The 12756-nt window shown below is 33.1% G+C and overlaps 1 protein-coding gene across 2 annotated transcripts in view; it reads left to right on the plus strand.

The window, feature by feature from the left end:
- The first annotated feature begins 1900 nt into the window (after window positions 1-1900).
- Slu7 (Pre-mRNA-splicing factor Slu7) overlaps window positions 1901-12756 on the plus strand; it is a 45637-nt gene continuing 34781 nt past the window's right edge. For both annotated transcript variants that reach the window (XM_067275415.1, XM_067275414.1), the window contains exons 1-2: window positions 1901-2004; window positions 6372-6530. In XM_067275415.1, coding sequence (XP_067131516.1) covers window positions 6376-6530 — 155 coding nt within the window. In that variant the 5' untranslated portion in view covers window positions 1901-2004; window positions 6372-6375. The remainder of the gene's footprint in view (window positions 2005-6371; window positions 6531-12756) is intronic.

Here is a 12756-nt window from a genome sequence, read left to right on the forward strand (position 1 = left end):
TAAAAAATGTCAAATTTAAAAAGTGGTAAAGAAATAGTAAAGGGATCAATGGTTGCGTTCAGCAGACTCAACAGTTCCGGAGCTGTTGAGCATTTTTATGTCGAACGCCTTCTACAGTAGCGTTCTTTCGGAACCACGTTTGGTGTTTTGACGTCACATTTGGTGGCGTCTTTCGTATCGCTATCTGAAACTGACCAATGAGGCTTTTTGTTCCAACGCATACGTCACTTATCGTTCAGCAGATCCAGGTTGCTACGTAACAGCTACCGGTTTGCTCAGTTACAACTATTGAATCTGCCGAACGCAGCCAATATAATTGCCAAGAATAAAAAAAAAATTAGAAATAGTATTATATAAATACTCAACAACGAGTTTGATAACTTTCCTGGTAAACAAATTTAAAATTAAATATAGTACCATCTGTTACGATATTTTATTTAAAAATTTTTTATATTATTAATTAATATAAAATAGCAAAAAGGTTAATTTTGAGGGTAGTGGTGAGTTTTATAAAAAGTTGTAAATCCTAATAACGAGTAAATTCGTCATTAAGTCCGACCCCGCTCGAGATATGATATAGGATTCCCTCTATCTCCCCATCCGTAAGCTTTGACTACCAAAATTTACTAGCATCGATACCCCTTAGGGCTGTTTCACACTGTCACCGACTGGTCCGACCGGTCCGACCCGACCGATCCTATAATCGGACCGACTAGTAGTAAAAGAATTCACACTGAGTACGATTATGTCGATGGCCGACTCGTAAGGACCAATCGGAACGCGTCTTACAGATCAGAACCTGGTAAGTTAGAATCGTAGTAAGTTCGTGGTAAGTTTTTCAATTTAAACAGAAAACATGGCCGTCTTTATAAGGTTGTCGTGTGTTCGCGGGCTAACGACACCATTTTAGCATTTTTAATGTCGCTTTCTCTTGTAAATGAAATGTATTATGGTGAATTAAAGTAATTCGTTTTGTTAATATCGATGAGTGCCTGCGTATTTCTTAATAAAGTTGTTCTTAAACGAAGCAAATAGACGGAAATAAAAAATTGTTCGTAACTTTTAAACGGTTGATCGTAAGTAATATTTTTTTAATACCAATCGATTCAGCGTATCAAATTACATTTAGATATGTCTACGTCTATTCGTTAATATGAAGTTTAAGACTATTTTTTTAGCTGGATACCTTTCGCTTTACTCTAACCAATTATTTTTTTCAATGTCGCCTTTATAATCGGCTCGCCGAATATCATAAAGCCATGGATATTTTCTAACTTCGTTTATTAAAGCTTCCGAGAAACTTTACCTTCCGCCATTTTCTAACTTCGGATAAATCTAAACTCTGATTGGTTATAGCTTCGAAGCTCTCATTGGCTGTAGCTCACCGACTGCTCCGACGCGACTACAAATATTTAACTTTTTAAATCTGTCCGACTGGAACGACCAGTTTGTCGACCGACTGCTGTTGCCATGGCAATACGACTAGCAGTCGGACCGGTCGGCCCAGTCGGTCATAGTGTGAAACAGCCCTTATACGCAAGCTCCCGTGTCAAATTTCGTTTTTAAATTTTTACCCCAGGCCGAAATATTAAATGAAATAGATGCCAACACAAACACACAGCTATTGAAATTTTACGTTTTTTTTTTTTTTTTTTTTTTTTTGACTTTTTGGATTTAAGAGGTCTCAAAACGTGAAGAGATTTGCAGAAAAACCCGTAAGTTTAAATTTGACACGATTCCAATACTTTCTCGTGTTACGTACATCATAAGCCAAGAAAATAAAAAAATAATTGATTTTGTTATAAATTTTATAATAATAAATCGGCAAAAATTTTTATCCTTTATTTGTAGTTTACGGTTATGCCACCGGGGGCAGCTCATTAGTTATTACGATTTTTTTCGGCTTCTCGTCCGGCAACACTGCTGCTCCTCCAGACGACGTTTTCGTAATCGTTACAGTTGTTTGTTTTTACGTCTTTTGAAGTTTACGAAAGGAAAGAAAAGGTTAGTAAATTCGTGAGTTGTTTGATGTAAGTAATAAAGATTAATGTTACCTATGGTAGCGAACATGGCGGCTCGTCTCTGAAACAGTGGGGACGCACGTTCTAACCTAAACTAACCTATTCTAATAAATTACCTCTATTCTAATTATTTGGTTGGCAATAATTATGGTAATTTATTACAATAGGGTAGGTTCCCTTGAATCAGAGACGAGCCGCCATTTTGGCACCATACGTAACATTAACCTAAACGAAGAGATATTATCACTTTTATCCTTCCAATCGGCGTTTTACAAATGTCCTATGATTTATTTATGTGCACTTACATGACAAATTGTTATATGTATATTGATGTGTGACCAAGAGTGTATGAAAAGATAAATGCGTAAGGATGTACTTGGAAGTTATAAGCTTACCGCTTATATACGGTAGACTCCACTTACAAAGAATGAGTGGTAGAAGGGCATCAATGTAGTCCCCGTGGCGGTACTTCCAAGATCATGGTGTTCCATTATTTAGCCCATGTGACTGTGCTGACTTCGAGTGGCCTACTTGGCTGTTCGTGGAGTACTTGATATTATATAGTTTTAGGGGGTGTCTGAGCTCGCCTCCACCCAGGCACATGTCTATGTGCTTTGCATGTAGACTAGGTGGTAGACTGATGTGTTAAAAACTGACTCTCGTGCCGTAGGAGCTACCTAAGTGCAATTTTACCGAATGGACCTAGCCGTTCCTCAAAACTTTGAAACTGGTCTGGTTTCAAACCAACTCTGTGTTGATTTTTGGGCAGAAAGTTGAAGGGTGGAAGTCTTGTCGTTGGTTGCCCATATAAATATCTGTTAAAAAAGTTGTACCATTTAATTTCTTTCTCTTTCCCGATTACTCCTCCTGTTTCAAGTATGTTTTCAACTTCTTTTGATCTGTCAATTTTTTTGGAAACTGGGCAAATTGAATTTCCTCTCCATGAAGTTTTTGAATGTTCTGAACTTTACCCAGTTTGGTTTTATTTGACGTGTGCCACTGTGACGTGTGAATGATCTGCCGAGGGGAAAATGCATTTGCCCATGCATCACGGTGCATTTCGAGAGGTCTTTTATGGGAAACTGGCCCCTATTTAAGTGTTACCGACGTGAATTAAACTTGGAAAAAACTGCTTGGTCCGTCCGTTGGTTGGGTACAAACTTGCCGTCGGCTGCTGGCATTCGGTAGTTTTATTTGCTTGGATGCCGGTGGGCCCAAACTTTACTTTCCAAGAACTGTTAGCTGTTGGATATTTTGCTTGCAGTAAACTATTCTAGCTAGTTGTGTGACTGTCTCTCCAACATATAAGGACGGCACACGACGGTATGATTTTTCTCGGCTGGATTTAATATTTTCTGGATGCAAATATTGTGTCCAGCTGAGAAAAATCATGTTGTTTTGTGCTGTCCTTATACTTTTGGACAAGTCTTAAAATTGACTTTTGTCATTTTTTATGATCTCTTGCAAACTGTGTAAATATTGTGACATTAAAGTGAAATGTCACTTCTTCAGAACTCTCACATTTCATTTAAGTGCATTTTAGCTGTAATTAGAGCTAACACAAAATTGGTGGGTTCTTTATAGTTGAGTGGAGTATACGAACACTTTGTCTTATCCAAATTGATTACTATTGTTAAAACTATAGAAGGTGCTAAATTTTAATGCTTTGCACATGCTGCTCACCTAATTTGATGCATTGAATCAATTCTATTTTTTGTTTGAAGAGAGAGAGAGCAAGCCTGAATTTTTATTTTTGTCTTCTTGAATATGTACTGTCTGTATAAAATGTAAAAAAAAAAAGGAATGTTTGCAAGTGAATAAAAATAGTTACTAGTTTTTTTCACCAAAATATTGTTAAAATTTTTTAACAATAGCAATTCTATGCTGCCAAAATATTGCATTTACACTTTTGTTTTTGTCTTTCATTTTCTTTTGTTTAATTTTTGACTGTTTGCTGTTCATTTTGAAATGTTTGTTAATGTCAATCTTTCTAAAAAGAAACTTAAGACACAACCTTACTGTATTTACATCATAAAACATATAAATTACCATAACATCACTAATGGATGTTAAAGCAGATTATAAAGCTAATAAAATGTATCTTTTTATTATTATAATTATAATTCATCAGGCCAACACAATTCAAAGGGACCGTACATAAATTACGTAAGGTACTTTAGGGTGGGTGGGGGTCAAGGATTTCTTACGATTTCTCACTCTGGTAGAGGGTAATAGATCTCGTCTTATGTAATATTCTTATTTTTATTTTTTGATCTTATTGAGTGGTGGAGTTTTCAATTTTGCTTTAATTTGGTGGTTTCTATTAAGAATGCTTATTGTACTAACGCTATCAAGTGTGATGTGATAAAATAATAACGCTAGCAGACACATTTTTTATCATGGGAGAAAGACCATGTAGTTGTCGCTCTCATTTTTTTTTTATTATTTGAATAAGTGCATTACTCTTGTGGGTACTATGGAACACTAAGAATACATGATACAAAATAAACACAAATTAGTATTTGGTTTTTAGTGAGAACTAAAATGTAAAACTAGAAATTATAAATAGTCTTATCTTCCATATTTTTTGAACATAATTGTAAAAAGCATCAAACAGTGGCTTCCGAACAAGCTTATTGAATGGATGTGGCCACCTGAAACCAAGCGTAAAGATTTCTAATTTCAGAATAAGTCTATCTTGATCGTAAATTGGACAATAATAGATCATATGGTTGACAGTGTCTAGGTTTTCTGTAGAGCAAAAGCGAGAGGTGGTTTCTGTGCGGTTATACATGCTCAGTAAGCAGTTGAGCAATAGCAAACGTTAAATCTCTGAGTGGTGACGAGAACCTGCATTCAACACTAGGAAAATAAAGTCTTCTAATGTTATTCTACCAGTTTTATTGCTCAACTATTGTTGATTCCACTTTTACGTAGTGTTGTAATAAATATAACTTTTAAGGCTGCTGTGAGAGAGAGGGATGTGAGTGCAGTCCTTTGCAGCTGACATAGCCTCAAAGTCGGCTTTTTCATTTCTTAGTATGCCAGTATGGCTACGAACAAACATAAAAGTTATCTTATTTACAAGATTTTTAATATGGTGCTGGATATATGTGATTTTATTGCTTTTGTAATTAGGATTTAATAGAGCTATTCGGACAGACTAAGAATCACTGTAAATGTTGATAGACAGAGTTTTGTTTGGTAGTGAAGTGGTCCACTGAACAGCTTGGTAGACAGCATCTTCTTCAGCTTGGTATGTGGAGGTATCTGTACCTTCTAACATATTTTGGGCAAAATATGTCAGTTTGGAGGATGATACAGGTACTTGGGCAGACATGAAGGGGGCTTTTGGACCCATCTGTGTAGATATTAATGTCTGCATGGTTATCCATGGAGGAAGCAGATGACACCAAATGTACCCTGGGGATGATTGAATGAGGGATGTTTACAGGGTGATGATCATAGATAGGAGTAGAGACTGTTGTCGAGTCTTGATGTAGTAGTTTAGAACCTTTTCTACAATACATAGTGGCAAAGGAAGGAGCTCTGCTAGAATAAGAGAGGCATTAGTAGAAACAGTTCTGCAGCACTTTGAAATTCTGATGGCAAACTGTCCTTGAAGAGAGAGTAATTTACTTGCTACTGAATTTTTACTAGTTACGTGACCTCAGCTGGAGGCTGCATAAAGTAGCATTGGTTGTATTGCCCCATTATATAGAGTTTTATAAGCTTTATGATTTAGTCCCCCGGTGCACCTAGCACATTTTAGCAGCATGTAGTTTATTTTCTTGGCCGTAGTCAAGATGTAATTAATATGGCAACGGAATGTGGTTTCTATTCTCTCTTGTTTTAATTTGTATGACGTTTCTGTTTACACGTGCTAGTCTATCTGCCAAAGTATTTTGCATCCTTTTGTGAAAATTAATATAAAAATGAATATTATGACGTTGATTAATGATGATAATAAAAAGATTATTAATAATTAAAAAATAAAGTTCTTAAAATAAATTGTTCATTCGAATTCATTAAATTTTTATATTTTTAAATTTGTTAACATAATATGTACTATTATTTATAAAAGACTAATTAACTAATTAATAATTATATATTTTGGATCTTAGGTTTTAGGGTTTCATTAAAAAATTTATTTTAGTTAAAATCTTTCTATAAAATTATGCCTAAATATTACGTAAGATAGTGAAGGAGAGGGGGGGATCAAAGAAAATATTACGGTTTCTTACACGGGTGGGTGGTGTCTAGAATGACCGAAATCGCCCTTATGTAATTTATGGACGGCCCCAAAGAACTACTTATCTTAATTCTAATACTGATTTTGAATTTTAACAGCAAGATGAATCCAAACAACAGACCAATTTCGGAGATAATTAAAAACAGAGACATGGAGGAACCAAAAAAGAGAAGTAGAGAGGATTGGAGAAAAGCTAAAGAATTAGAAGAAGCCAGGAAAGCTGGTACTGCTCCAGCTGCTGTTGATGAAGAAGGAAGGTGTGTTTGGAGAAATTTATATTTTTTTTGTAAGAGTTATAAAAAGAGTGATTAATTTAATTGGTTAGTTATTTAATGATCAAAGGTTAAAAATGGTAGCTATATCATTCACAATGAATGATCATTAAACAAATAAAACATTCAAAGAAATAATTTAATTTCTATAATTATTTACATGTTATATCTATTAAATTTCTAATAATTCACAATTTTCTTGAATTTTTTTGCCACAAAAAGTAGCTAATTAAACAAGATTCTACTATATGAATATGTAATAAATAATGGATATATAAACAATCAATTCATTAACTCAATTTTTAAGTAATGCCAAATAATCTGTTGTGTTATCAGGCTACAATAAGGCTGATTTAATAATTAGTTATAAAGTAATTTGGATCTAGGCAGTTAAGCTGCCATTTCATGATAATTTTAATAACTATGAGAAATTAATTTTTAACTTAGAATTTCTGGAAGAAAAGAATTGACCCATCTGTGCGAGAGTTGTGGATTTGAGTACAGATGGGATCCAGTTATGTTACCCAGACCTCTAACTGACCATTGCTTCCAGAGCTATTAAATTCTAAATTAAAAATTAATTTTATTGTAATTATTAAAATTATTATGAGATAGTGGCCTAACCACCTACCTCTAGATAAATTACTTTATAACTGATTACAGAATTAGCCCAATAATACAGCAGATCATTTGACATTAATAAATAATAGATATTGACAATCACTGAAAAGACTCCATGTACTTTTTTGGTAATGGTCTAGCTCAGATATGTTGCCATTCTCCATTGTGGATCAAACTCGCAGTGTGCTTGGGAAAAAAAGGCCTTTTTGGTGCCCTTAGGGCAGAAAGTTTTAAAAATGTACATTATAACAGATGCTCTGTTCTTGATATCAAATGAATAAATCTATTACTAAATTCATTCATTCACTATCAAGCTCGTATATGTTTTGCTATTAGGATTTAATTTCAAAAAGTTTGTCACAATGAATTAATAATTAAATTTTTCTTAGTTTAAATTATGAACTCCTTCAAAAATATTTTATGCTATTGTCTGATTGTCAAAGATGATTTAAGTAACTTACTTTTCATTAATCTAAAATTAACTCCAAGGACATTACTTTATTTTAATGTTTTGCTTGATCAAAATTGAAGAGAAAGCCCATTAAAACAGATATCTTTTTATATTTACTGTCATATTCTGGAATACATTTCACAATGACCCAATCTTTTCCTTTAAACCAGAGGTGTCTAAACTATGGCCCGTGAGCCAGCCCTGGCCTGGCAGGTGATTTTATCTGGCCCGTGCAGGGTTTTGAAAAATACTGATTTTTTCATGCGAATCCATTTGATTTTCAAAAATGTACAAAGGATATTTTTTAAATAAGGTCCGTTTTTTGATAAGAAGAAAAATACTGTAAATATCGTTAAAATATATTTTTTTTCCATGTTCTACATACTTTTATCTACTTTTCTACATAATTTCCATTTTTGTTCAAACATTTGTCATACCGCTCAAAAATTTTTAAAATTCCGACTTCAAAGAAATCTGCCGCCTGCCGCTGGAAGACATTAGGCCACGCCACTTGTCTTGTATGGCATGGCAGAGTTTTCTTAAGGTCACACAATAAGCATCAGAATTGATTGTTGTGCCTCTTGGCATAAAATCCACTAACAAAGTCCCTTTCCTGTCCCAAAAGACAGTTATCGTGATCTTTCATGCTGAAATTGAATAACGGATTGTATCTTACAGTCGGCGGGCGACTCAATTTTCTTAAACATTATAAACTTTTACAGCTCGGCACACAGACAGATGATTTGACTGAAAATGGCATCTAAACACGTGCAAAGCATGCTGAAAGCAGATGCTCGTGCACACTGCTGCAATTGAGCATCATTCTCATTATCATTCACAAACGGACCTTATTTAAAAAATAGCCCTTGTATATTGAAAATTGAAAAAAATGCAAAAATCATATTTGATAAAAAAAGGATTTTTAATTTTTAAAAATAATAACAATGAAAAAATATATACATAAAATTTTACTTAAATTTACAATCGTAAAAATATTGTTTTGGGCTCTTGTTCGGTAACTACCGAATTAATACGAAGGCAGGTGAATAATTGAGGTACACTTATACACAGATTCTGTGGGCTGTCTTTGTATTATTGAGTAGAGGGGGAAAAAGAAAGAATCGAGAGCATTGTATGTGGCATCTCTGTAGTTGACCTCGGGATTGCCTTCTGTTGTCTTCTGTTGCGTATGACTCATTTGTAAATTGGTATGTTTAAGTTCATATTTAATGTATTACAAATTAATTATTTTGAAGTTTAATATTATTTTAAGGTTTAAACATGGAAAGAATAAAAAGAAAAGTTGATGACGAGTTCAGTGTTTTTAATGAAGAATGGGGAGTAAAATACTTTTTTGTGCAATTGCAGTCAAAGTATCGCAAAGCTGTATGTGTAATTTGCAATGACACTGTTGCTGTAATGAAGGAATATAATTTATGTCGACATTATGAAACAAAACATGCTTCAACCTACTCACAATTTAAGGACAAGCAGCATACTGAAAAATTTGAAACAATATGTTGTAGTTTGTGTACTTGGCAAAATTTATTTAGAAAGGCAAACTCAGAAAATGAAGCATTGACCATAGCTTGAAAGTTATTTATTTGTTGGCGAAAGAAGAAAAACCCTTTATGGATGGATCGTTAAAGAGGGTATGATGGAAGCTGTTGGTGAGTTGTGCCCAGAAAAGTTGAAACTTTTCAAAATGATCAGTTTTTCTCGTAATACTGTTGCTCGTCAAATTGACAATATTGGAAACAATATTCTCTACCAGATTACTGGTAAAGTGCAGTGTTTCACTTGGCATTCTCTCGTGATGGATGAATCAACTGATGTTAGTGACACCTCACAACTTTTAGTTTTCTTTGTGGAGTTGACGACAAACTTAATGTCACACAAGAATTAGCCTCCATTAACAGCATGCACAGCATTACAACTGGAGAAGATATCTTCAGAGAAGTACAGAAAATGTTGACAAAGTACAACTTGCACTGGAATTGACTCCAAAGTGTGACAATTGATGGAGGAAGAAACATGTCTCGTGCAAACATCGGTGTGGTTGGACAAATTAGAAAAGCTTGTAAAGGTGCAGGAGCATTGGTACCAATTTTTCTGCACTGTATTATCCATCAACAAGCACTATGTGTAAAACATGTTGATATGAGCTGTGTTTTGAAACTAGTTATTTCTGTCGTAAATTTTATTTGATCACATGCACTCAATCATTGCTAATTTCGATCTTTTCTTGAACAAATTGAATCCGAGTCTGTTGACTTGTCGTATTATACTGCAGTTCGATGGCTTAGCTGTGGTAAAGTGCTCTTGCAGTTCTTTAAGCTTAGAAATGAAATTAATTTATTTCTTGTGGAGAAAAATTATGCCAAACCACTTTTATCAGATGCTGAGTGGCTCTGGAAGTTGGCTTATTTTTGCAGATGTTCTGACACACGTGAATAACTTGAACTTAAAGCTCCAAGATAAAAACAACTTAATTTGTGATTTATTTGCGAAAATCAAAGCATTCAGGGCAAAGCTGATATTGCTCGAAAGTCAGATGAATGAATGTATTATAATTTTACCCATTTCCCATGCTGTTAAGAATTGATTACAGAAACTGATTAACAATTTCCAACCAGATTTGCAGTAAAAGTCTGCAGATTTAAAAACAAGAATTTCAAAAACGGTTTACTGATCTTGACACAAATTCAAAGGAAATTCGGTTGTTTCAAAATCCATTTGACTGCAACGTTGCTGATGTTTCAAGTCAGTTTCAAATGGAAATTATTGCTCTTTAAGGTAACAATCAAATTAAAGATAAATACAAGAAAGGAAACTTGGTTGAACTTCACAAATTTTTGAGTGCAAAAGAGTTTCCAAATTTAAAGTAATTTGCTTTTAAATTTATTTCTATGTTTGGGACTGACTACCTATATGTGCATACAAACTTTCCAGGATGAAGTATCTGAAATCAAAGTATAGGGCAAATTTATTGGATGATCATTTGCAATCATTGCTTATAATTGGTGTTTCAGATTTTAATCCCAACTTTAAAGAAATTCTTCAGCAAAAAACACGGTTCCATCATTCCAATTAAAAGTTGCATGAAATAATTTTTAATTATGTATAATTTAGCCATGTTTGTTTAGTATTGGTATATCTGTAATTAACTGTAAAAAATAAAATTCAATTCTGTCTTAATCATAATGAGGTTTTTTAATTCACATATTCACGTGGCCTGTCACAAATGTATTTAAATCCCAATCTGGCCCTTGTGGCAAAAAGTTTGGACACCCCTGCTTTAAACCAATTGATTGTCAAAGGAAAGATCAGCTTGTCATGGGATGTGTTCTAGAACATAAGAGTGAATATGAATAAAAAGGTGACTGTTTCAATAGGCTTTGTCTTAAATTTTAATTAATTAATATGGAAATTACTATGTTGTGATTATTATTACTATTATTTTTTTAAATTAGTACTTTGATTACAAAATTTAAAATTACAATACCCAATAAAAATTAAATATTGTGTAGTAACATCTGAATAGAATTAGCTGTGTCAATATAAGTATCATAGAAAATAATAAACAATCAAGAATAAGAAAGTTAACTGGCTTTTAAAAATGAAATTTCAATTAAGAAAACATGAATTTTACAGATATTTACATACTGAATTATGGAATGTTTTTAATATATATTAACACTAATTTCATAAGAGTATTGCTTTTGACAAATATCTTCTTGAACATCCATTTGTTTATGTAATTCATATTATTTTTCTTTCTGAAATTGTAGTTACGAAAGATAACACAGTCACTCTTGATAACTTGATTTTCCCTAACTCATATTTTAGTTTTGTCCCAACTTAATTTCCATAGACTCAATGCATTCTCCATTCTACTCGTACAAGTCAAAGTAGTTTTGAGATCATGCATTGCTAGCTTAAAATTTAAATCCAGCAACTTTATTTCTTGTCTAATTTTGTGTGCTTTCTTTTGCATTTTCAAGGGATAGATGATATCATGAAGTCGAAGATTGATATTGTGTAGAATTATGCCTCTAATTGAATAGCATAAAGGTAAAATTTTAAGGTATTTTGTGCTTAAAGAAACCATCTTTTATTTTTTTTAAATGCCAATTGACCAATCAAATCTTTGAATTTTAAAATAATTATTTTTTAAATTTTCAAAATTTGACAATGTAACAAATACACCTATGACTTGATGACTGAATTGTTGGCCAATCAGATTTGAGTTTGGCTACGTGTATCTTATCTGGAACTAAACATTTATGCTGTATAAATTTTGCTGTAAAATTTGAATTGTATGTTGACATTTTCATTGTTGATAGGGACCAGTTAATTGGTATGTTGACTGTTTTCATTTTGAAGTAAGTAAAAATGGCACACAAAAGAAAACTAAAATTTGGCAATAGCAGAAAATGTATTCATAAAAAAAGACTGCAGAGAAAGCAAAAAAAAAAAAAAACTAAAGTTGTGAAAGACTGGCAATCCTTTAAATACTTGCTGTACCTAGCTGAAAAATATGGAGAGAATTGAATAGAAAAGAATGCATAAATCTGAGCATCTGGATGCCAAAATGTGCATGCTGACCTGATTTGTATAGTGTAGAGACAAGAATATTCTTGTTGATGAAAATCATCTTAGAGAAAAAGCCAAACACTTTGAACAATAGTTGGGTCTTATGAGATTCAACACACACGTGAGAAGATGCACAGAATAGTTTTTAATAAAACCTTTGATGAAAATGCAGAAGTATAAGATGAGGACTATGCAAAATAGTTTTGCCATAGAATGTACTGGACAATAGGCTGTTTTCAACACAGATGGATGGGCTTATTTTTTTAAATGTCTGTCAGACAAAACAGTGATGTTCAAAGATGATTCATGTCAATGGGAAAATGGCAAAAGATATGTAGCTCTTGTTAAAATAATTTGTTTTCAAAAATTTCTTGTGAATAATTTCAAACAGTGTAAAAATATTCAGAGAAAACATATTTCTTGTTAAATATACCTTTTGAATGATCCATTACACTGTTATAAAAATTAAACATTTTTAATGAGGTGCAAATGCACGGTCTTGTGATCTAGATTTAGAAAATCAGACTAGAAAGAGCTATTGGG

This window comes from Centruroides vittatus, unplaced genomic scaffold, assembly GCF_030686945.1.
Source record: "Centruroides vittatus isolate TY-2023 unplaced genomic scaffold, ASM3068694v2 contig_620, whole genome shotgun sequence".
NCBI lineage: Eukaryota > Metazoa > Arthropoda > Arachnida > Scorpiones > Buthidae > Centruroides > Centruroides vittatus.